Here is a 21,132-nt window from a genome sequence, read left to right on the forward strand (position 1 = left end):
TGAACAGTAGCATCTGTCAGATGAAGAACTGTGAACATTCTCTAGTCTCCTCTTGGTTTATATTGGATTGTGGTGTTGGTTATAAAAGGTTTTTCTTACATTTTCCACTGTTTGCAATTGCTGATGCTGATTGACAAAAAGAGCTATAGAAGTGGTTGTTCCAAGTGTTTGTGAAATTGTAAACTTAAGAGTAAAATATCTCTTTTCTCATTGATGATGATGATGATGATGATGATGATGATTATAGCTTCTGTACTGTTACTATTTGCTGAATGTTCATTTGAAATGCTTTTCTTTACACTGTACACTTGTGTAAAAATAGCTATACCAGTGAAAATCGTTTTGTAGGCAAATAAATCATTTTTTTTCCTTTTCCATTTCATTCTCCTTTTCCTGTAGGTACTTATCCCCATCTCCCTCTTCGTCTCCATCGAGATCGTGAAGATCTGCCAGGTTTACTTCATCCACCAGGATGCTGATCTGTATGATGAGGAGACGGACTCCCACCTGCAGTGCCGAGCGCTCAACATCACTGAGGACCTCGGCCAGATGCAGTACATCTTTTCTGATAAGACGGGCACGCTCACTGAGAACAAGATGGTGTTCCGCCGTTGCATTGTGGCAGGAGTGGAGTACTCGCATGATGCCAATGGTGACTCTTCATTACGTCCCCCGTTCTTTACATTATAAATGTTGCTGAATGTTTCACAGATGTATAGGACAGCATCATTGAAGTATTGCTGAAGAATAGATCATGTATTGATGAAAAAGATCCACATCTTGATTTAACTGGTACATCTCTCTGTCATGGGACTGGTGTCTGGTGCTATCAGCGAGGAGGCTGGCTATGTACCAGGAGGTGGACTCTGAGGAGGATGAGGGCCTGTCTCGTGGTGGGACCCTGCCGAGGAAAGAGAGTCTCACCAGTCAGCACAGTGGTGGCAAGGCAGTCCTGCGCTCACAGAGCACCAAGTCACACCGGCGCACGGGCAGCCGGGCCGAAGCTAAGCGAGCCAGCATTCTGTCCAAACACACAGCCTTCAGCAGCCCTATGGTCAGCGCACTCACTCACATGCGTGCACCCACACACATTGATTCACTCACACCGATACACACACATGCATACCCTCTCTTTCACACACACTCATGCTCCCACTCTCACACACATCCACCTATTCGCGCACACTGCGCTCAGCACTGAACCAATGAGCAAACCTCAGCACAGTGTATGAAGTGCAAGGATGCATACTTGAGTACATGACCCTAGAAAACGTTGTCATTCTCTAATAAGTACAGTTTAAAATGCACTTCAGATCCACTTATAGACCCTACATGCATTGTAAACAATACCTACATTGTAAGTATGTAAATGAGTCTTTTTTTTTTTGTTAATAAGGACTCCTACACAATGTCCTGCAGTTTTTTATTTTCATATCAAAAGTACAATGTCTTATGTTCTCAGCTATGTTTAGAACGTCACTAGACCAGGTGTGTGTGTGTGTGTGTGTGTGTGTGTGTGTGTGTGTGTGTGTGTAGGAAAAAGACATCACTCCAGATCCCCAGCTGCGAGATAAGGTGAATGACTGCGGCAGTCAGATGGAGTTCATGCGCTTCCATAATCAGCTCCTCAGCCAGATCTCCCCTGACCTGCAGGACGTTTTTGACTTCTTCATCGCGCTCACCATCTGTAACACAGTGGTCGTGTCCTCGCCCAATCAGCCTCGGCAGAAGGTGAGTGGCTTCCAGTTCACTCCGCCTCACTCAAAAGGCAACAATAGGTTTCGCCATTAGACACAGCCTGGAGCGTGAGCTCAGTAACATTATAAGCACATCTTTGGTAGCTGTAATACCGCAAAAAATGTAGCAGTTTCAAGAGCTTCCATTCAAAAGTACTGAATGTGCACTGGGAATTTTCCAAAGGTAACAGCAGGCCATACAAATACATCTCTCCATCTCCCCATCCCTCAGAAAACTGTTCCTTGAAGCTAGGCTTGGGAGCTTTTCTCTGTTTGTAATGCGAGTTCCACTCCAGCTGTGGTGTGTTTAGTGCTTGTGTCCAAGGGCTGCAGCATTCAGCTGGTTCTGGCCTGTACTGTTGCGAAGGTCCGGCCATTTCGTCTGAACGCCCAGCCTTCACCCCCAACCTCTTAGGCCAGAGATGCAGAGGTAACGCCTGAGTTCTCTGGAGGTGTGCCTGTGTGGTTGGGGTGGAGGGCGAGAGCAGCAGTGGTGCCCTGCCTGTACCTTTGGAATCCCGGGAGCAGGGTGTGGCAGACGCTTCAGCCTGTTGCATCCTGTGCGGCTGTGGTGAGAACAGTCCTCTATGACCCCCTGGTGCCACCTGTTTGAAGCTGGGCCAAAGCCGATATTTTGCCTTGATGAGTAAGTCGCTGTTCACTCAGTACTGTGTGCTGTCTCTCAATTGCTTGTCCACACTCCTGGTACACAGATCGGGGTTTTCTGTTTAGTAGCACTCCTCCACAGTCTTCAGGGTGTGGTCAAGATTGATGAGGATGTCAAGGGCTGGTCTTTCTTGCTGTTGATGTTATGCAACTTCTTTTACTCTGTTGAAACCTTTGAGCGTATCTAATTATTCATGGGCTCAAATGTACCTTTGGGTTGAAATGTTTAGGATCATTAAAAACTGCTGGGATTCCAAGTTGCAGTGGAATCTCAGTTTGTGGCAGTATTACCACAGGGAGCATAATGAATGGAGATAGTACAACCCGTGAGGTTAACACAGACATGTCTGTATTACCAGAGATGCCTGTGTTTTATAGGATCAGTCCTGCCCTTAACTGGAAGTGACCAATATCGTCAGAGGTGTGTGTCTTAATGACACCCAGAGGAGGAGGATGTTTGTGTGAGAGCTGAGTGTTGTGGGAAAGCTTTCAGCTGCTTCCTTACCGACAGCTGGCATGCCTCTGTGGCATGTGAATAAAACTAACTTGACTTAAGCAGTATATGTTGGGTATGCATAATGCAGATAAATATGGTGATATGTTGATCATTATTCAGATGTATAAGGGTATAGTCTTCAACATAGCTGGCCTGCTGTAAGCATGACGTACTGTGGTATGTAATGTGTACTGTTCTTCGCTTATCATATTTGATGGCGCTCAGTGTCATGTGTGGCTAATCAGTGCTCATTAAAGTTTTGATGGGTCAATGTTCCAAACATAATTTAAAAAAAAATTTCCTTTCCCCCTCTAGGTGCGTCGTTTTGAGCTGAAGTCTCCCGTGAAGACCATCGAGGACTTCATCAAGCGCTTCACACCAAGTCGCCTGACCTCAGCCTCCAGCAGCAGTAGCTCAACCAGCCTGGCCACCAACCGCTCATCCTCGCACCGCGCCTGCTCCAGCCTGCTGTCCTCGCCCTCAGCTGAGAGCACCCTCGCCAGGCTGGAGGAGGAGCGCGGAGCCACCCCCGGCATCCGGGGGGCCTTGGGCACCACACCCGCCTGCCCCCATGCGGGGGGCAGTGTGGCTGGTGGATCAGATGAGGGCGAGCTGCGTTACGAGGCTGAGTCACCGGATGAGGCAGCTTTGGTGTACGCCGCACGTGCCTACAAGTGCTCGCTGGTAGGGCGGCTGGCCGACCAGGTGACAATAGAGCTGCCGCACGTTGGGCGTCTCAGCTTTGAGCTGCTGCACACACTTGCTTTCGACTCCACCCGGAAAAGGATGTCGGTGGTGGTGCGCAACCCACTTACTGAGCAAATCACCGTCTACACCAAGGGAGCGGACTCGGTCATCATGGACCTCATCAGACCTCCCGCTGCAGGTGGGGGCTTAGCTGCATGTCTGCATGTCTAGGTGTTTGCCGAGGGATTGTTTATTTTTAGCACGCATATTTGTTAGGTCATAATAAGCAGTTACCTGATCCTCATGGAAGGTGCAGCTGATCATCTAGTCTTGCTGCCTTTAAAAACAAGGCTTCCCCTAACACAGGCCAGCTCATGATCAGAGGGCCCCCGCATTATGACTAGATCAGTGAGTGTGACAGCTCAGCAAAGATCTTGAAATTTTAGTCTGTTTTGTAATCCTGCGTGAAGTTTTGATTTGTGCATGAGTAGATGGATGAAAGGTCAGCTTTAGAGATGATGTCTGCATGCACAGCCAAGTAGACTTGAGAGAACCACTCGCATAAAAATAAAAATAAACTGCCAAATGCCCAGTCATTGTCCTGTGTTGCAATACTGTGGAGTCCAGTGCTTGTTGGTGTGTTCAGTAAGTAATCTGAATGTTTGCCCCCTTTTGAACTGCCATTTCACAATTCAGCCTTGAGTCCTTGGATCTTGGGAAGTGTAGTTTTTCCTATGGTTACCTTAATTGAATGCTTTGTTTTGTGTGGAGAATATTTCTCTGTGATAAAGAGCTTTAAAATATTTGAGCATAAAATATTTGCACATTTCAAAGCATAGGCAGGTAAAAATCAACAATTTTAGTATACACTCATGTGGTTATTATTAGCCATTACACATTTCTTAGTTATGCACCAAAGTTGGTGTTGCAATACGAATCATTGAAATACGACAAACTTTGTTTCTTCTTTCTTGTTGAAAATTTTTTGCTCCCCTTCTCCTGAGCTGAGCACGTCAGAAGCGAGGGATGTGTTAGGCTAGCCAGACTGTAACCTGGGGCACGCCCATAATCAGATGTCATAATGGCCAAGCTTGTGCTGTGCCCCAGAGCATGCCCACAATCAGCTAGGAGCTTCCCTATAGCTGAGGGTCTCACCTCCCACCGATGGCCAAGTCTTCTGGAAAACACAAACTCATCTGAGCTTGTTTGAAAGTGGTGAGGGTTAGTGGTTGGTTTTCATGGTCTATGACACTACCTAAGTCCAGAGGCTCATCAACCACTCTGAACGGTCCTGAGATGGAAGCAGAACAGGGTGGTGTGTGTTTGTTTGTTTTTAAATGGTTTGCAGCCAGATGAAAAGAAATGCCAAACTGAACCCTTTACAAGGTGTGCAGTTAAATGATACTTCTCCACGTGGCCAGCTGCTTTTTAGAGCTTAAGCAGCTCATAAATCAATAGTGACACCAGTTATGGTGCTGTCCCAGTGAGCTCTCAGAGGGATCATTTAAAAAAGTTACAACTGCTGTTGTAAGATGAAATGGACTCCGTTTCTTTTTGTCAGCGAGTCCACTTTTGAGATTTTAGAAAATTGTTTTTAATGGGCTGAAGGCCACTTCCGTTTCCCCACATGTACACACACATGCACAAACACAAATTAAATGAACAATGTCCATACAATGCTGTTTGATTCGAGCCTGGACTCCTCCTGGGTGTGGACCGCCGATTAGCAGAGCAGTTGCTATAGTTCCCCACAGAGGCAGGACCACCCGGCCTTCCTGATGGCATGCTCACCAGGACACTAAAGCTTTCCCACTTTCTGACCAAATTATCATTATATAACACTGCTGAAGCTAGATCTCCGCACCAATATCAAAAAACAAACATAGCTTCTTTTTGAGTGCCGCCTGTGTCTCGTTTTCACAAAACAGGCTAGAGCATTGTGGGTGGAGGGTGGAGACCGGAATGTTGTTGTGAATGTTCCAGTACAAATTCTTAATTTGCTTACCTAGTTTATTTTGGGGGCTTAGGAAGGGTAGTGAATTTTGCTTTCAGGTATGTGGAATTAGTAGAGAATTTCTCATGTCCAAAAATCCTGTTTTAGCTTCCATAGGCCTAGGTCTAGTCCCTGTCCTTTCCACACTCCTAAAAACAGTGCTTCTAGAATACTGTGTAGAAGAGTGAGCTGCCTGTCATATTCATACACTAAAATGATGCTTCTAGAATGCCTCAAGAGTCTGAGTTGCCTTTTTTTGTCATTTTTACTGTGGGTAGCAGGTGGGATGGGGGCAGGGGGAGGAGTATAATTGTCTGAGTGAGTCTCCTCAGCACAGGAAAACAAGTTGTGTTGGCAAGGCAGAGTATCGCAGCCTGCTGATGACTCAGTGGGTGGAAAAGAGAGCTCTGGCCTTCTCGCCTGCTCTGCTTGGTGACCTTCCAGCCCAGTCACGCAAGCGTCTTTCAGCACGTCGACTTCTTCCTGCCAGGAAGCAATAGGGGTGGCGGTGGTGTGAGGGGTGCAGGGAGAAGGGTAACCCCTGTTTACACTGCTTACATAGCAAATCTGTGCCATCTCCTATTAACCAAGCTAGATGCTTTTGTGAGAGCCTGCAGTTGTTGGTGGAATGGACTGCTACTGAAATGGTCCTTTGAGTTATTATAATCTATTCCTTTGTCTTTACACAGATGACTCCAAAGGCAAACGGCAAAGGAAGATTTTGTTTAAAACCCAGAACTACCTGAACCTGTATGGCATGGATGGCCTCCGAACTTTATGTATTGCCAAAAGGGTAAGTGTCCATCTCGCTCTAACAGCCGAGACATAATGGTGTCGCAGAACATCCTGCACAGATGGTTGCATGAGACTTCTTATTGCTTGTGGGATCTGTTACTCCATGGCAGGCGATCTCTCGCATTCTCTGTCTGTCTTGTTTGTCTGTCTCTCTCCCTCTCTATATCTATCCTCCATGTCTCTCTCTCTCTCACTCTCTCTCTCTCCTTCTCACTCTTGATTGCTCTGACACTTTAAATTTGTTTTTGCGATGTTGAAGCCATATGATGTGATAAAACCTTGAGAAAAAATATTACATGCTCCCATAGACGACTGGTGCTGATTTTCAGTAAGCGTTCTGTCCACATATTATTGTCTTTAGGAAAGGTGGAACATTTTGAGGAGCTGCAACCAAGTATTTAAAACTCATTCGTGGTGAAATACTACTTATGAGCTCTCGTATCAACATTTTAGCAAATTCACTTTTCTCATGTACATGGTGAGAGAGGTAGCACATTAAATGTTTCTTAAGGTCTATCTGAACTGTTAAATCCGCACACCTGAACATCAGTCTTAATTACTTAGCGTGTGGGAGATAATGGACTTACTTATGTAATCATGCTGCACTCCATGAAGTCATTAATCAAGAGACTTCCATATGGGCATGTTTGCAGTCAGCTGTTTGTAATTTTGTGTTTCAGGTGCTCAGTAAGGAGCAGTATGCCAGCTGGTTACGGCGCCACCTAGAGGCTGAAACTGCTATCCAGGGACGAGAGGAACTGCTGTTCGAGTCTGCACTCCGACTGGAGACTGACCTCCATCTGTTAGGTGAGAGATCATCTCACTTAGCTCTTTGCTAATGAATAATTTCATTAAATGGGTTCACCACATGTACTGAAACATTTCAGCATATGGCTCCTTGATTTGAAGCAGGCAAGAGGAGCTCTTACAGGCTGTATTAAGGCAGACCACAAAGCTAATATTTATATTTCAACTTATAAAAAGGTACATTTGACTTTTGTCCATGTGTAATGATTAAACAGATTGGTATTAGTATGCAAGATGAGTACTTTTATAGCTCATGTAATGTAATATAATTTACATTTATGGCATTTATCTGACGCTTTTATCCAAAGCAACTTACAATCCTGCACTAAACAACACAGTGCTCTTCATAATAACCTGTTACTGATGCCTGGAGTGTTTTTACTTCAGTTTCATTAACAAAAAAAAAAAGTGATCTCTATTATTATGTTTGCTAAAAATGTAGGGAAAAGGTTGTGCACATACATGTGAGCTTTTATGCAAAGTGACTTAGAATTATGCCTGAGTACAACTTGAGCAACTGAGGGTTAAGGGCCTTGCTCAGGGGCCCAACAATGGTAACTTGGCAGCAGTGGGGCTTGAACGGGCAACCTTCTGATTAAAAGTAAAGTACCTTAACCACTGAGCTACCACTGCCCATGTGTTTTTTTGTTTACAAATTCAGCTTCTTATAATTCTGAAATAATGCAGATCATCTTACCTTTCTGTTCCTTCTTACCTGAGAAGTAAATCTGGTTCAGCTCCACCTGCTAGCAATATCTGAGTTTTTTAACAATTTTTAAAAAATCAAGTAGTCTCTATAAAGATGCACTCAGTAAGCATGCGTGTGTGCGTGCATCCAGGAGCAACAGGTATTGAGGATCGGCTGCAGGATGGTGTGCCGGAGACCATCGCTGCTCTAAGGAGAGCTGGCCTGCAGATCTGGGTGCTGACAGGTGACAAACAGGAGACTGCCATCAATATTGCCTACGCCTGCAAACTCCTCGATCCCGAGGAGGAGATCATCACCCTCAATGCTGACTCCCAGGTTTGGCCCGGGCCCCTTCTCCTCTGCTTCCTCTCCTTGTTTGTATGGCCACTGGAGTGAGGTGACTGCTCTGCTTATGCCTTGTAATATTCAGCTTCTCTTCCTAACTCTGCATCCATAGAGAGAGAAAATGAGTCAGTGGAAGAATGCGAAGCTTATTCCACAATGACTCATGGAATCTGGAATCATATTCCCATTTCCTGTCCGTCCAATCTTTACCCAAAAAGACACGAGAGAGTGTTTTGATCCCTGGCAATGGAGCAAGCAATTCATTATAGTAATTATTTGTCATTTAATAAATATTCCACTGCAGTTGCCATGTGGCCAGATTTGGAACTCAGCTCTCTGCATGCTCTGATCGATGCTGGAAACCTTTTTAGTTTTGCATTCTTCTTGGGGTATTTTGTCTTGCTGCATAGGTGTCTGTTGTATATGAAGTGGAACCTCCGTTGATTTTGAATGGGTTTTCATGCTGATAGTCCACCCTTCCTTCCCCTCTGTGCAATAAAGGCACACCAGGAGATTTTTTTTTAAACATCAGGGCATGAAACAAGAAAAAAAAGTGTTTGTCCTGCAGAGATTTTCAGGTGCAGAGCTCTAGAGTGAATTATAGTGGCCACCTTCTCATAGGCTGCTGCTCATTGAAAACCTATCTGGCCTGGCTGGAAGTAGAAAGGTGTGGTGTGCATTTTAGATTGCTGATGTTTTTCGTCCCATTCCTGGGCTGGCTCAGCTTGCTCCATGGACATAGTGTCTGGTGGCCAGATGTCCTGATCATTTAATCAGCATCTTTGCTCTGATCTGTCTCTGTCCGTGTGTGTGTGTGTGTGTGTGTGTGTGTGTGTGTGTGTGTGTGTGTGTGTGTGTGTGTGTGCGCGCGTGCGATCCTCAGGAGGCTTGTGCTGTGTTACTAGATGAAAGCCTCCACTACATCCAGGCCAAGTTCCTGTGCAGCTCCTCGGCTGACCCCTGTGCAGCTGGTGTTTTCCAGCCGGACTATGCTACGCTCCAATTCCATGCTCCACCAACCTCCTCTGGCACCGCTGGCCCAGTTGTGGTGCACCGGCTGGGCTTGGTAATCGACGGTCGCACCCTGGCCTACGCACTAGACAAGAGCCTGGAGGACAAGTTCCTGGCGGTGGCTCGGAGCTGCCGCTCAGTGCTGTGCTGCCGCTCCACACCCTTGCAAAAGAGCATGGTGGTCAAACTGGTGCGTGACAAACTCAAGGTCATGACCTTGGCCATAGGTAAGCACTACACCATGACCCCAACCATCACCGTGTGCCCCATGCCTCTGGTGCTCTTCTACAGTGAAAGTTCATGCAGGCTATTGCACGTACAGTGTAGACCAACACATGCCTGACTTAAGATGTGTGAATTAAGATAAGGTGTTCACCTGCTTGGCCCTGATCTACACCATTTGGAATCTGATTGGTTCTGAAAATGTACTCTCTCCACCCTTCCATCAGCTCATTTTAGTGACACAGACCACAATAACCTTCTCTCATTCGAATAAAGCAATTCTCAGGTGTGGAGTTTGATCATCATTTTCTGCTGCAGCACCAGAGCAGACCTTGCATCAAGCTAACTCAAATCCACACCAGCACCATCACAACAACTAATATTGCCACTCTCCTTTTGGCATTTGTTATACCGTCTTGCTCGCAGTGTAAAATTTGGAGAGTAATTAAACCCAATTTTTGCCAAGTAAATACTTAAACAATACACATCCGTGCTAGTCTTGTTGTTCAGTGCCACAGTCCATGAGCCTACGCATCATTCTGCTTAATTACCCAGATGGCCTGCAGGGGCTGAGGTGAGAGAAGAAATGCAATTGGAACTAAAACACACACAAGTTACCTCTGTCCCAACCTGCACATGGCATGGAGAAGCTTGGCAACATTCACTGAGGGATTTACATGTCCCACCGTGTCCCTCAGTTACTGTTGCCACAAACGTTCAGTCATCAAGTATAAATGTAAATCTTAACATAGTTTAAGCAGATTGTGTTTGTCTGTTATTGTGACTTAGTTGAACATCAGACCACATTTTTATAAGTAGTTTCAAAAATCAAGGTCGTTTCAAAAGGCTCACAAACTTTTCTTCACAACTGCAATAAGGTTTTAATGTCTTGCTTTGAAATTGCATAAACATGTTAGTGTTGTAATATTAAAATGGTAATTTAGGAAGCGCAACAAAGGGTGCTCTCGGCGACAATAGCCCTCCATGGGGCGGTGAACAAGGCATAAACAAGATTCTTCTAACTAGGTCTGGGGCCTTCCTCACTTATTCTGTGCTTTTAATGGCTCGTGCAGTATTTAAGACAAATGGTATGCCATCTTTCTCTCCGATTTCTGGGGACAGAAGATGATCATGTTTAATTTGACTGTTATGCTAATTAGTTTAAAACTAATTGTGGTGGGTATGGGCAGAAGGTTTGTCTGTGAGCCCCAACCCTAAGGCACACTTCTTATCCTGTTCACATATAAGCTCCAATAATAATAGAAGTTGTGGTGTCTCATGTGCCATTACATAATGGTGAGCTTGGGTGATTGCCTGCATGCTTAAAACCACCAGTATGGAGTTGACCCTCCTTCCTGAGAAGTGTTTTTGTTTTGTTTTGTTTGTTTGTTTGTTTGTTTTTTTAAGAAAAAAAAAAGGAATGGCCAAATGAGTTGCAAACGAGAATTGAAATTGATTTGTACCTGATTTCATGTGGTTGGTAAATGGTTTTCCCCAGTGCACATTCATTTTGTTATATTGACTTGCTGGTCATAACTAACTAGGAAATCATTAATTCTTTAATGTGCCTTGTTGAGAGATGTATTATATGCATTTACTCCTTTGACTTTTAAACAGTTAGCTAGTTAAATAAGATGGTCTTATTTAAGTGACTACAAAGATTTAGTGAGACTTTTTTTTCTGATGGACAGGCAGCAGGAGCTATTTCACCCCACTAGATACCTGTAAATTTAATTCCAAAGGGAGTTAAATTCTAAAAAGATGGATTTATAGAGCTTATCTAGGAGCAGCTTGGCTTGCGAGTTGCTGATGGGGAGATGAGAGGTGGGGATATTGTCTAGGAGATATGGACAAAAGTGCCCTGAATCCTGCTGAGCTTACCATCTCTCCAGCTTCACATGCAGATGGGCTTCCTTTCATCTGAGCCACGACTGCTGCTACAGGAGACAGAGTCCAGGGGAATGGGAGATGGCTGAGGAAGCGTGGAGGATGTTTAGACCAGCCAGAGCATGATCCATATAATGTTTCAGCTAGTTCTTCTGTTTGAATACAGTCTGAAACCAGTCAAGCAGAACACCTGGTATACTGTAGATTCAGAGCTGTCTCTTCAAATAATTTGATGCCTTTAGTTCTGTAAAGTATTTGGCTTTCTTGGGAACTTTGACAGTTTTAGTGATGATTCCCCCCCACCAAAAAAAAAAAATTCAGAAACTTCCACTGATTATTTGGAATAGTTGTTGAATCTGTAATTTCCTTCAGGATCAATAAAGTGTTATCTTAAGACATCCTTACAGTATCACTCGTGCTGTTTTAGCTTTTCCTGATGGGGCTTTTGAGGCATTTAATATTGAAACAGAGTGACTCTAATGATCCACTGTTTGCTTCCAGCACAGCGAACTAAGGGCCCAGTTCTATGGTTCCCTTGTGTTAAAATATTTTTTACATTTCTTTGGTTATTTCACTCAGCCCAGCATCAGAGTGCTTTGCTATGTTTATATTAATTATATGAATGTAGATTAAATTGCCATCTCTTTTGCTGACTTATACTTTGTCTTACATTATTTGCCACTCTGTCACATCCTGAGGTGTTCTCTCTCTCTCTCGCTCTCTCTCTCTCTCCCTTCCTATCAATCTTACTGTCTTGTTCTTTCATTAATTGAAGGTGATGGGGCTAATGATGTCAGTATGATCCAGGTGGCGGATGTTGGAGTGGGCATCTCTGGTCAGGAGGGCATGCAGGTAAGGACAAATGGAGGAGGAGCACTGCTCAGGAGGAGGCAGTGGCTAGAGTAGAACAGAGAGGAAGGAGTGGCTAGTGTGGATCAGAGAAGGGGGAGTGGCTGGAATGTCACATTAATCCGACAACTAGATTACTTTGCAAAGCAGGGCTGCTCACTCTGCTATAAGATGCCCTGGACATACTTGCAGCGTTATCCCTTGTAAAGTTAGGTTAACATCGGCATGTTTTTAAAATAACTGAAAAATTTCAGTATGATTGATCATGAATTTTAGTCATCCGTCCTTATGCTTAACATAAATAATGGGCATTTAATGTTGCAGTCTATATGGGCATCAGCCCAATTCAGCGCACTGCGTGGTATGCCACTGGCCCCAGCTGTTCAGTGTGAGGTTGATCTACTGCATATGCCATCTTCACCAGGGCCTTGTGAGGTAAAGTTTGAGAACTGACAGTAGGCTCTCCATAACTGGAATAACCTCATTCTCATCCACACCAATCCCAAGTTTCTTCCTTTTTCTCCATTGGGTCAGCTAGCCATTGTCCCCAACACAGATGTAGATCTCTGTACAGATGAAGGAACACCCCAGTTATTCTGGGGGTAGAGCTGCAAGGCCCCGGTATGCTGGGAGCCCATGTGCGCACTACTCTGAATTCTCCCTCCTAAATGTCTTGGCCCTGATGATTTATTTCATTAGGAACTCAGGACTCTGTGAGACGCCATTCGCTACTGTGCTGCCTGTAGAGTGCCAGGATACACTTAACTTTCTCTGTATCCCATGGAGCCCAGCGGACCTGATTTAACAAGCTTTCTCCCAGGATGAACCTGCACTCCACTTAATCGTTTAGGCTCAAGGTTCTGAAAAGCAAAGTACTTGTTTCTCTTCACAACGTTGTACTGCAACAAGGGTTTTCGCCTGAGTAACAGGAAAGGATGTGCCGGTGAGGGTGGAGATGATTGATTGTCTTGGTCCACATTTCCAGTACTGTCAGTCCCATGTCTGGAAAGACTGATGGATGACCTGTTAACTCTTTTGATACATACAGCAATCAAGACTGTGTAGTAAAATAGAAGAGGGGTGATGGATGTGTGTTCACAGTAACCAGCTTCTGGTGCTGGACATTTTTCAAGATTTTTTTAATTTTTTTTTATGCAGATGTGTCCTTCCTGTAGCATGACTTCTTTTGACAAGCCCCTTGTCACAAGGCCATATATCATCTCATGTTTATTAAACATGGACAGAATGCTGCAATTGACATTTTTGAATATGCCTTTTAGTAGACCTTGTACAGAACAGTTCACATTTCTCTTGAGAATTGCTTAATGGTGTATGGGTGTATCTAACTGACTGTGTTGATTCCCCCTGTGTCTATAGGCAGTGATGGCCAGTGATTTTGCCCTCCCTCGTTTCCAGTACCTGCAGAAGTTGCTACTCGTTCATGGCCACTGGTGCTACTCTCGTCTGGCAAACATGATCCTCTACTTCTTCTACAAGAATGCAGTAAGTGTTTTTGGAATTTGAAGGCATCTGATAGGTTTGTGTGAGAGGTTGGAAATAAGAAAACTATACAGTGAAATCAAACTTCACAAATACTATTCCGATATACTCAGATGTGTACACCTATCTTGTACCTACACTCACAGGTCCATTTTATAAGTGTACTATTACAGACTGGAGCTCAGCTGTTTGCTTGCACAATTCTTCAGCCATGTTCAGATTGCAGGGCCACAGCTCAGCAGATGACATTTGCGTATTAAGACTCTTTGAGGGTGTTGTGCTGGTACATGTTTGAGGCACACCAGAGTTGCTGGAGTTTGTATACATGTGTAATTTCTGGAGCCAAGTGGGCCACAACCTAAAAATATACAGCCAGCAGATCCTGTGGTCAAGCACTGACCATTAATGAAGGGCTAGAGGAGGCTAACCCTAATTGTGGACGGCAGCAGATGGGCTATTAAGTGTCTCTCTCCAAGACCTTTTTAATAAAGCAGTGTGACTAGTGGATAGTTAGTGTACATATTTGGTTGTGTGAAATAGGCAAAAAGTAAAAGCAAACAAAAACACACACATAATAAAACAGCACTGCTACTCCCCAGAGGAAAAGTAATTCCAAGGAAAAATAGCAAAGTCTGCCAGTACATCAAGACAAGACAAATGCATCTTTCATTGAGTACAGCATTGCAAAAGGAAACCTTGCAAAAACAGTGTTTTACATTCAAGCAAGGAATGCCAATTCTCTCCACATGAGCACAACCACAGAGACAAGTGCCAGTTCAGGCAGTCTGGTAACTAGCAGAGGTGTTTCTTGTCTTTGTACTTAGTTATGCTCTTCCCCAATAAAATAAAAATATCATGTTTAATATATGTGATTATATGTAGATTCGTAATAAGTCATATTTTCTTGATCATGAATTGGTCATAAATTATTAAAATGTATATTTCTAATGTAAAAATAAGGCAACAGTAATGGTAGCTGTCTACTAAACCTAACTACATCAAGCCTGCTGCATTCTTAACATTACTACCTCTACCTAAATCTCAGTTGTGTCTATAAGCACATGGTGGAAAACACTGTATCATATGGGCTTAATGTGTGTTGTTTTCCTTTGCTGTAAGCTGTTTAAAATGAGGAGCTCTTAAGCACTGATGCCTAATCCCTTTATGGTCTTTCATTAATGACAATCTATTCTTGTGTGGTCCTGGGAGCAGCTCAAATTCATGCAAATGCGTCACTCATAATGAGAGGCCAACAGCATGTTTCACTACACTAGAGGCCGTTTTTATCCCTTCGTTGTCCTTACTTTTATTTCTCCTTTTTTCACTTCTCCAGATGTTTGTGGCCCTCATCTTCTGGTATCAGTTCTACTGCGGGTTCTCTGGGTCAGCCATGATTGACCAGTGGTATCTGATCTTCTTCAATTTGATGTTCTCCGCGTTCCCCCAGCTCATCACTGGCACTCTAGACAAAGATGTGTCGGCAGACACCCTGCAGGAACTACCTCAGCTCTATATGAATGGACAGAACTCGGAGGTACCACCCCACCTCTCACTGACTACAGTAAAGTAGTAATCAATCAGGAATTAGCCTTATGCCTGGAGCTTGTACTGTTTTCAGTGTATGTTTAGCAAAATCCTTCTAAAACAAAGTATTCTTTCAGTTATTATTAATATGGACTAAAGGGCACCAAGTTTATGCTTTGTCTGGTATGTCATTCAAGTTCCATCTTTGGGCAGATGGATTCTCTTAATACAGGCACATGGCATTCAAATGTGATAGAGTAAACAACATGGAGAGTAATTGCTCTGCCATTGCTGACCGTGACGCCTACCCTGTGTGGCTCATCTGAGATAATGCTGCCAAACAAGCTGATGACCACAAATATCCAGTTTGTCATTATCAAGCCATAATTCAGGTGTTTGAGATGAACCTGCAGTCATCTGTCGGTTTTGGCACATGCCTCTTAGCAGGTGGGGCCATTTGTTTTTGAGGAGGCAGTCAAGCATTGTCTGAGAATCACACTTTTGCATGGGAATTCAAAGGGGCTCAAGGGCTAAAAGAAATGGGCTATTAAAATACAAGTGAGGACACTGTACAGGCAAGGTTACAAGCTGACTGAGAGAAAGCTGTTGGAAATGAAATGTATGTGCAAAAAAGGGACCATGATTGACAAATTCATATACACACATGTCCCAGTGAACACCAATCAGCCATAACATTAAAACAACCTGCATAAAAATGCATAGCTCCCCCTTGTTCCACCAAATCAGCTCTGACTCATTGAGTCATAGACTTTGTGACGTCTGAGGGGCCCTGTTGTAAGTGAAACCAAGATATTAGCAGCAGATCCTTTTAAGTCCTTTAAGTTGCAAGGTGAGGCCTCTGTAGATTGGACTTGTTTTTCCATCACATCTCGCATCATCACATCTGCTCGACTGGCTTGAGATCTTGGGAAATTGGAGGCCAAATCAACCCCTTGAATTCTTTCTTTTAAACCATTCCTGACCATTGTTGCATGGCAGGGCTCCTGCTAAAAGACTCCTCTGCTGTTAGGGAATACCATTGCCATTAAGGGTGTATTTGCTCTGCTGCAATGTTCAGTAAGGGTAGGTATTGCCAATAACTTCACGATAAGTATCTCGATATCGAGGTACTTATCATGATGCAATACGAATCTCAACAGTGTGTTACACTATTTATTAAGGTAAATGTTACCATAAATACTATTATTATTATTATTATTGTTATTATTATTATTATTAATAATAATAATAATAATAATAATAACAATGCATAAATAATAACAAAGACCAATAACAATCAATGGGGAGAGTAAATTGAAAATACCAAAATAGCGAAAACTTGAGAAAAAAATAGAGAAAAAAATGTAATTCAGCCAATAGCTTCTAACCTCCCACTAACATGAAAGGATTTAACTCAAAATTCACAGATTTTGAAATTCTTGCAATTATAATTTAGATTAAATGGAACATTTTTCCACCCACATTTACTCAAATTTCTACCAAATGCGATGATTCTTCCTAAAGCCACTAGTTTATTTCTTTTTGAGAACACACCTGCTAGATGTTTTAAATACTGCTCTTCAAACTTGAATGCATCAGTTTCACACTGGATAAAGAATATAAATGTTTATAAATACTGTGACTATTTCAATTCACGCATCAGTAAGAGTGTATTCACTATATATTACCGTATTTTACATTTTAGGCATTTAGCTTGCACTTTTAACCTAAGTGACTTACAATTATGACTAAATACAACTTGAACAATTGAGGGTTAAGGGCCTTACTCAGGGTACCAATAGTGGCAGCTTGGCAGTGGTGGGTCTTGAACTGGCAACCTTCCAATTACAAGTCAAGTGTCTTAATCACTGAGCTACTACTGTGATCCACATGAGTACCAGGACCCAAGATCTCACAGCAGAACACTGCCCATAGCATTGCACTGCCTCTGCCAGTTTGCCTTCTTCCCATAGTGCATCCTTATATCATCTCTTGACCAAGTAAGTGATGCATATGTACCTGGGCAACCATATGATGAAGAAAACATGATTCATCTGACCAAGTCACCTTCTATTGGTTCCTGGTCCAATTCTGACCAGTAGGGTTTTTTAGGTGGTAAACTTTTGGAGGTCAGAATGAGCACTGACTGATCTGCAGCTATGCAAACCCCTGTGCAGGAAGCTGTGATAGAATGCTGTCAGAACACACAGTGCATCATAGAAAAAGACACTGGCTGAACTTTGGGCTACAGTAGCTCTTCTGTGGGATTGGACGAGATGGGCTAGCCTTCACTCTCCACATGCAGCAATGACCCTTGGGCATCCAAGAGATTTGGGCCTACATGAACCTGTCGCTGGTTTACTGGTTCTCCTTCATTGGACCACTGTTGGTCGATACTAATCATTGCATACTGGGAACACCCCACAATACCTGCCAGAGATACTCTGAGCCAGTTGTCCATTCCTTACAATTTAGCCCTTGTCAGTCACTTAAATCCTTACATTTGCCCATTTTTCCTGCTTCCAACACATCAACTTTAAGGACTGAGTGTTCACATGCTGCCTAAGACATCACACTCCTTGACATTTGCCACTGTAATGAGAGAATCAAGGTTCTCTTGTCAGTGAATTTAATGAGCTGATCTGTGCATATATGCATCCTCAATAAAGTTAACAATAATTCCGCTAACCACGCATGTGCCCCAGACCAGACAAGAGTCCCTTTTAACCTGTGATAGATTTCAGAGAAGGAAGAAGAAAAGGCCCAGAGGGTCAGTGCTAGGGAACAGTAATCAGACTTGGGGAAATTTTTCATACAATCCAATAACCATGCACAGAAGGCTGGGACAGTCCAGTCCTGAGCAGTTAAATCAGAGTTGTAGCCACAGCGCTGATCGCAATGTGCCTGCAGGGCCTTGTCCTGAGTTTATTGGCCCTGAACCATAATACACTACTGCCCTATTAGACACCAGTTGAAATGCTATGTTTTGGTATCCTAATGAAGCACCCTCTGCTCACTCTGTTGTCCATTGAGTGGGTTTTCTGTAAGAAAGCTTGTCAACTTGTGTCTGGCACTCTTTTCCAGGAATATAAACCGTACATGTTCTGGATGAATATGATTGATGCCTTCTACCAAAGCCTCGTCTGTTTCTTCATCCCATATTTTGTGAGTTTCCTGCTTTTATGTCTTTTTTAGGTCCAGTGCCACTGGATCTGTGTGCAGCATTTTTTAACTGCGTGCACGTTGAGGGTTCTGGATATGAATACATTGCAAGTCTCACTCTTCCCCCTCTCCATCTCTTTCTTCTCTTCCTCTTTCTTACCCCCCCCCCCCCCCGGCTGCAGGCCTATGCTGACTCGGACGTGGATCTGTTCACCTGGGGCACGCCCATCACAACACTCGCCCTTCTCACCATTCTGCTGCACCTGGGCATCGAAACCAAAACATGGGTGAGCCAGACTCACTTGCAATCTTCCCCTCAGAAATGTCCTACCCAGTGTGCTGAGATCTGATATAAAATGTTCTCTTGAAATAAATAATTTTACTAATGGTGTAGCTAGTGTAAATGTTGCAATGTAGGTTTTTACATGCTTTTTTTATATTTCATATTTAAATTATTCTTATTGCACTTTTACTACAGGATTGCTGTCCTTTTGCAATGTTCTATGTACTGCCTCCAGTACAGAGAACTGTTAGAAAATGGTAGGGAGATCAAGAAATGGCAGTGTCTTTTCAGCAGTGAGACTTCCTGCCAAGCTTTGTGCAGCGGGATGAAGTAGGGAGGTAAAACTTGTCTCTCTACAGGAATGAGATGAGACGTTAGCTATCATAGTGCAGGTAGCACTGACCTGACCTGGAATATTTATGCGTCAAGCTGTACTGATTAGATTGAATCAAGAGACACTGCACCATCATAGACAATGCATCAGCCTGACAGAGTGTAGCCTGCTACAGCATAGCCCTGGGCAAACTGGCACACACACACACACACACACACACACTTTTTTTTTTTTTTTTTAAATACATGCTCCTCCAACACTCTGTACATAAGCATTTCAGGGGTATGCATGTGTGTGTGTGGCCTGTCTGCCCCCTGACTGCGTTTCTGTAGCTCTGTAGCCTACCTGGCTCCTTCCCCCATAAGCCTGCCTTAGACCTTATAGGCTAAACTGAATTGGAGCGCTTTCCATTATGCTGCGGCTATAAATTTTGAGCTGACAAGTTTTTGCGTGTGAAAAATGTCCTCTGTGGCCAAGTCAGCTTTACGGACACTATGGCTGCCTGTGTGACAGTAGAGGCCGTTCCTCTCTGGGAATAGTGCACGTTAAGAGTAAACGTTTCTAAAAGGGATACTGGCAGGTGCATCGTTCCCCAGCCTGCCTGGGAAAATGAACTCTTGTATGTGACAGAGGAACTTGATTCAGGCCATTTGGGTGTGAAAGAGAGGCTCATGTGTGACCTTTTTGGTGTTCAGTGGCATAGTGAGCTGGCTATTAAAGAGCCCCCCTCCCCCCCCCTCCCCAAAAAGAAAAACAGTTCATGGAGTCTTGCAGTTATTCTCCACCTGGTGTACCTGTAAGTGAGTTTGTCTCCTTTGTCTCCCAGACCTGGATGAACTGGGCATCGATAGCTTTCAGCATAGTGCTCTTCTTTATGGTTGCCATGTGCTACAATGCCTCCTGCCCTACCTGCTACTCCCCTTCCAACCCCTATTGGACCATGCAAAGACTCCTGGGAGATCCTCTGTTCTATCTGATGTGTGTCATTACACCAATTGCTGCTCTTCTCCCTAGGTAAACTTCACTGTTTATAATTACAATTATTTTACCTTACGATGGGGTGTGTGTGGGTATGGGGGCGTGGGTGTTTTTGAGACACTTCTATATTAAAGAGTAATCAGGGGAATATTGAAGATCCTTGATGGGGATTTGGGTGTTGATATAAAGATTGTATCCAAAACTCTGTTTTTGTTAAATTCATGAATCATAGACTGAGCTTTGATGGTTATTATAGTATTCATATATGGGTGCTGTGGGTATTCACATGCTGTCTGTGTCTGTCTTTCAGATACTTCTACCGAGCCTGCCAGGGATCATTGTTTCCCAGTCCAGTGCAGGTAGGGAGACAGCTAGACAAAGTGCCACTGGGGCTGCGTAGACACCTTGTCAACCAGAGCCGAATAAAGGCGGGGCCTCTGAGGAGAGGAACCGCCCATCGCACACCACTCTACCCTCTCGGCCCGCCTTTCCTTAAAGGCTGTAGCTCGAAAATCACAGACCCATACTCCAGCAACCCAAAACAGAAGGCCCAAGCAGCCAGTCCAATATGCTTAAAGAGCATGGAGATGAAGGACACACCAGGGAGCTCAAAGAATCCTGTGAACCATCTTGAACATGTTCAGAAGGCAGGTGGCTGGGCAGGAGAAAAGATCTCAGGCAGCCCCAGTTCGGAGGCTTTAGAGACCAGAGACCAGCTAATAAGCCATGTTGGCCTTCCGGAGAACAGCACTATGCCTTATTCTAGAGAGCCATCTCAGCATGATGAGCTTTCACTTCCTGTAGGCCTGGAAACCTCTCTGAGCCCAGGACAGTCAAGTGAAATCATCTGGCTCACCTCCACTCCACTGATGCCTCAAATGGAGTGTGTGCAGCTCATATCGCCCCCTAGTGGGGCTTCTCCAGGAGTTACATACCAAAAGAACCAAGAAAGCTTGGATTGTCCACAACAGAACATTCTCAAACAGACATGTGGTGAGCGCCTGTCCGATTCTCCTGACTCTGTCCAGGAATGCTCAAAAACACCGTCAAGGGCAAACGTTGTATGATCCTACTTCTGTTTCTCCAGTCCAAATTTGCACGTTAGCACTAAGAAATTGTATTCTATTTTCCGGAGATTTATTTTATAAAGATATAGATGGGTACTATAC

At 43.9% G+C, this 21,132-nt stretch overlaps 1 protein-coding gene across 2 annotated transcripts in view; it reads left to right on the forward strand.

Moving 5' to 3' along the window:
• The window catches only part of atp10a (ATPase phospholipid transporting 10A), a 37,330-nt gene extending 16,198 nt beyond the window's left edge, over positions 1-21,132 (forward strand). For both annotated transcript variants that reach the window (XM_035524780.2, XM_035524782.2), the window contains 15 exons: positions 400-652; positions 834-1,054; positions 1,537-1,731; positions 3,214-3,784; positions 6,268-6,371; positions 7,054-7,180; positions 8,020-8,204; positions 9,097-9,451; positions 12,109-12,185; positions 13,560-13,685; positions 15,016-15,216; positions 18,291-18,371; positions 18,551-18,655; positions 19,812-19,999; positions 20,274-21,132. In XM_035524780.2, the coding sequence (XP_035380673.1) occupies positions 400-652; positions 834-1,054; positions 1,537-1,731; positions 3,214-3,784; positions 6,268-6,371; positions 7,054-7,180; positions 8,020-8,204; positions 9,097-9,451; positions 12,109-12,185; positions 13,560-13,685; positions 15,016-15,216; positions 18,291-18,371; positions 18,551-18,655; positions 19,812-19,999; positions 20,274-21,030 (3,546 nt within the window). In that variant the 3' untranslated portion in view covers positions 21,031-21,132. The remainder of the gene's footprint in view (positions 1-399; positions 653-833; positions 1,055-1,536; positions 1,732-3,213; positions 3,785-6,267; positions 6,372-7,053; positions 7,181-8,019; positions 8,205-9,096; positions 9,452-12,108; positions 12,186-13,559; positions 13,686-15,015; positions 15,217-18,290; positions 18,372-18,550; positions 18,656-19,811; positions 20,000-20,273) is intronic.

Source organism: Electrophorus electricus, chromosome 7 (genome assembly GCF_041902795.1).
Source record: "Electrophorus electricus isolate QZ-2024a chromosome 7, ASM4190279v1, whole genome shotgun sequence".
Classification (NCBI taxonomy): Eukaryota; Metazoa; Chordata; class Actinopteri; order Gymnotiformes; family Gymnotidae; genus Electrophorus; species Electrophorus electricus.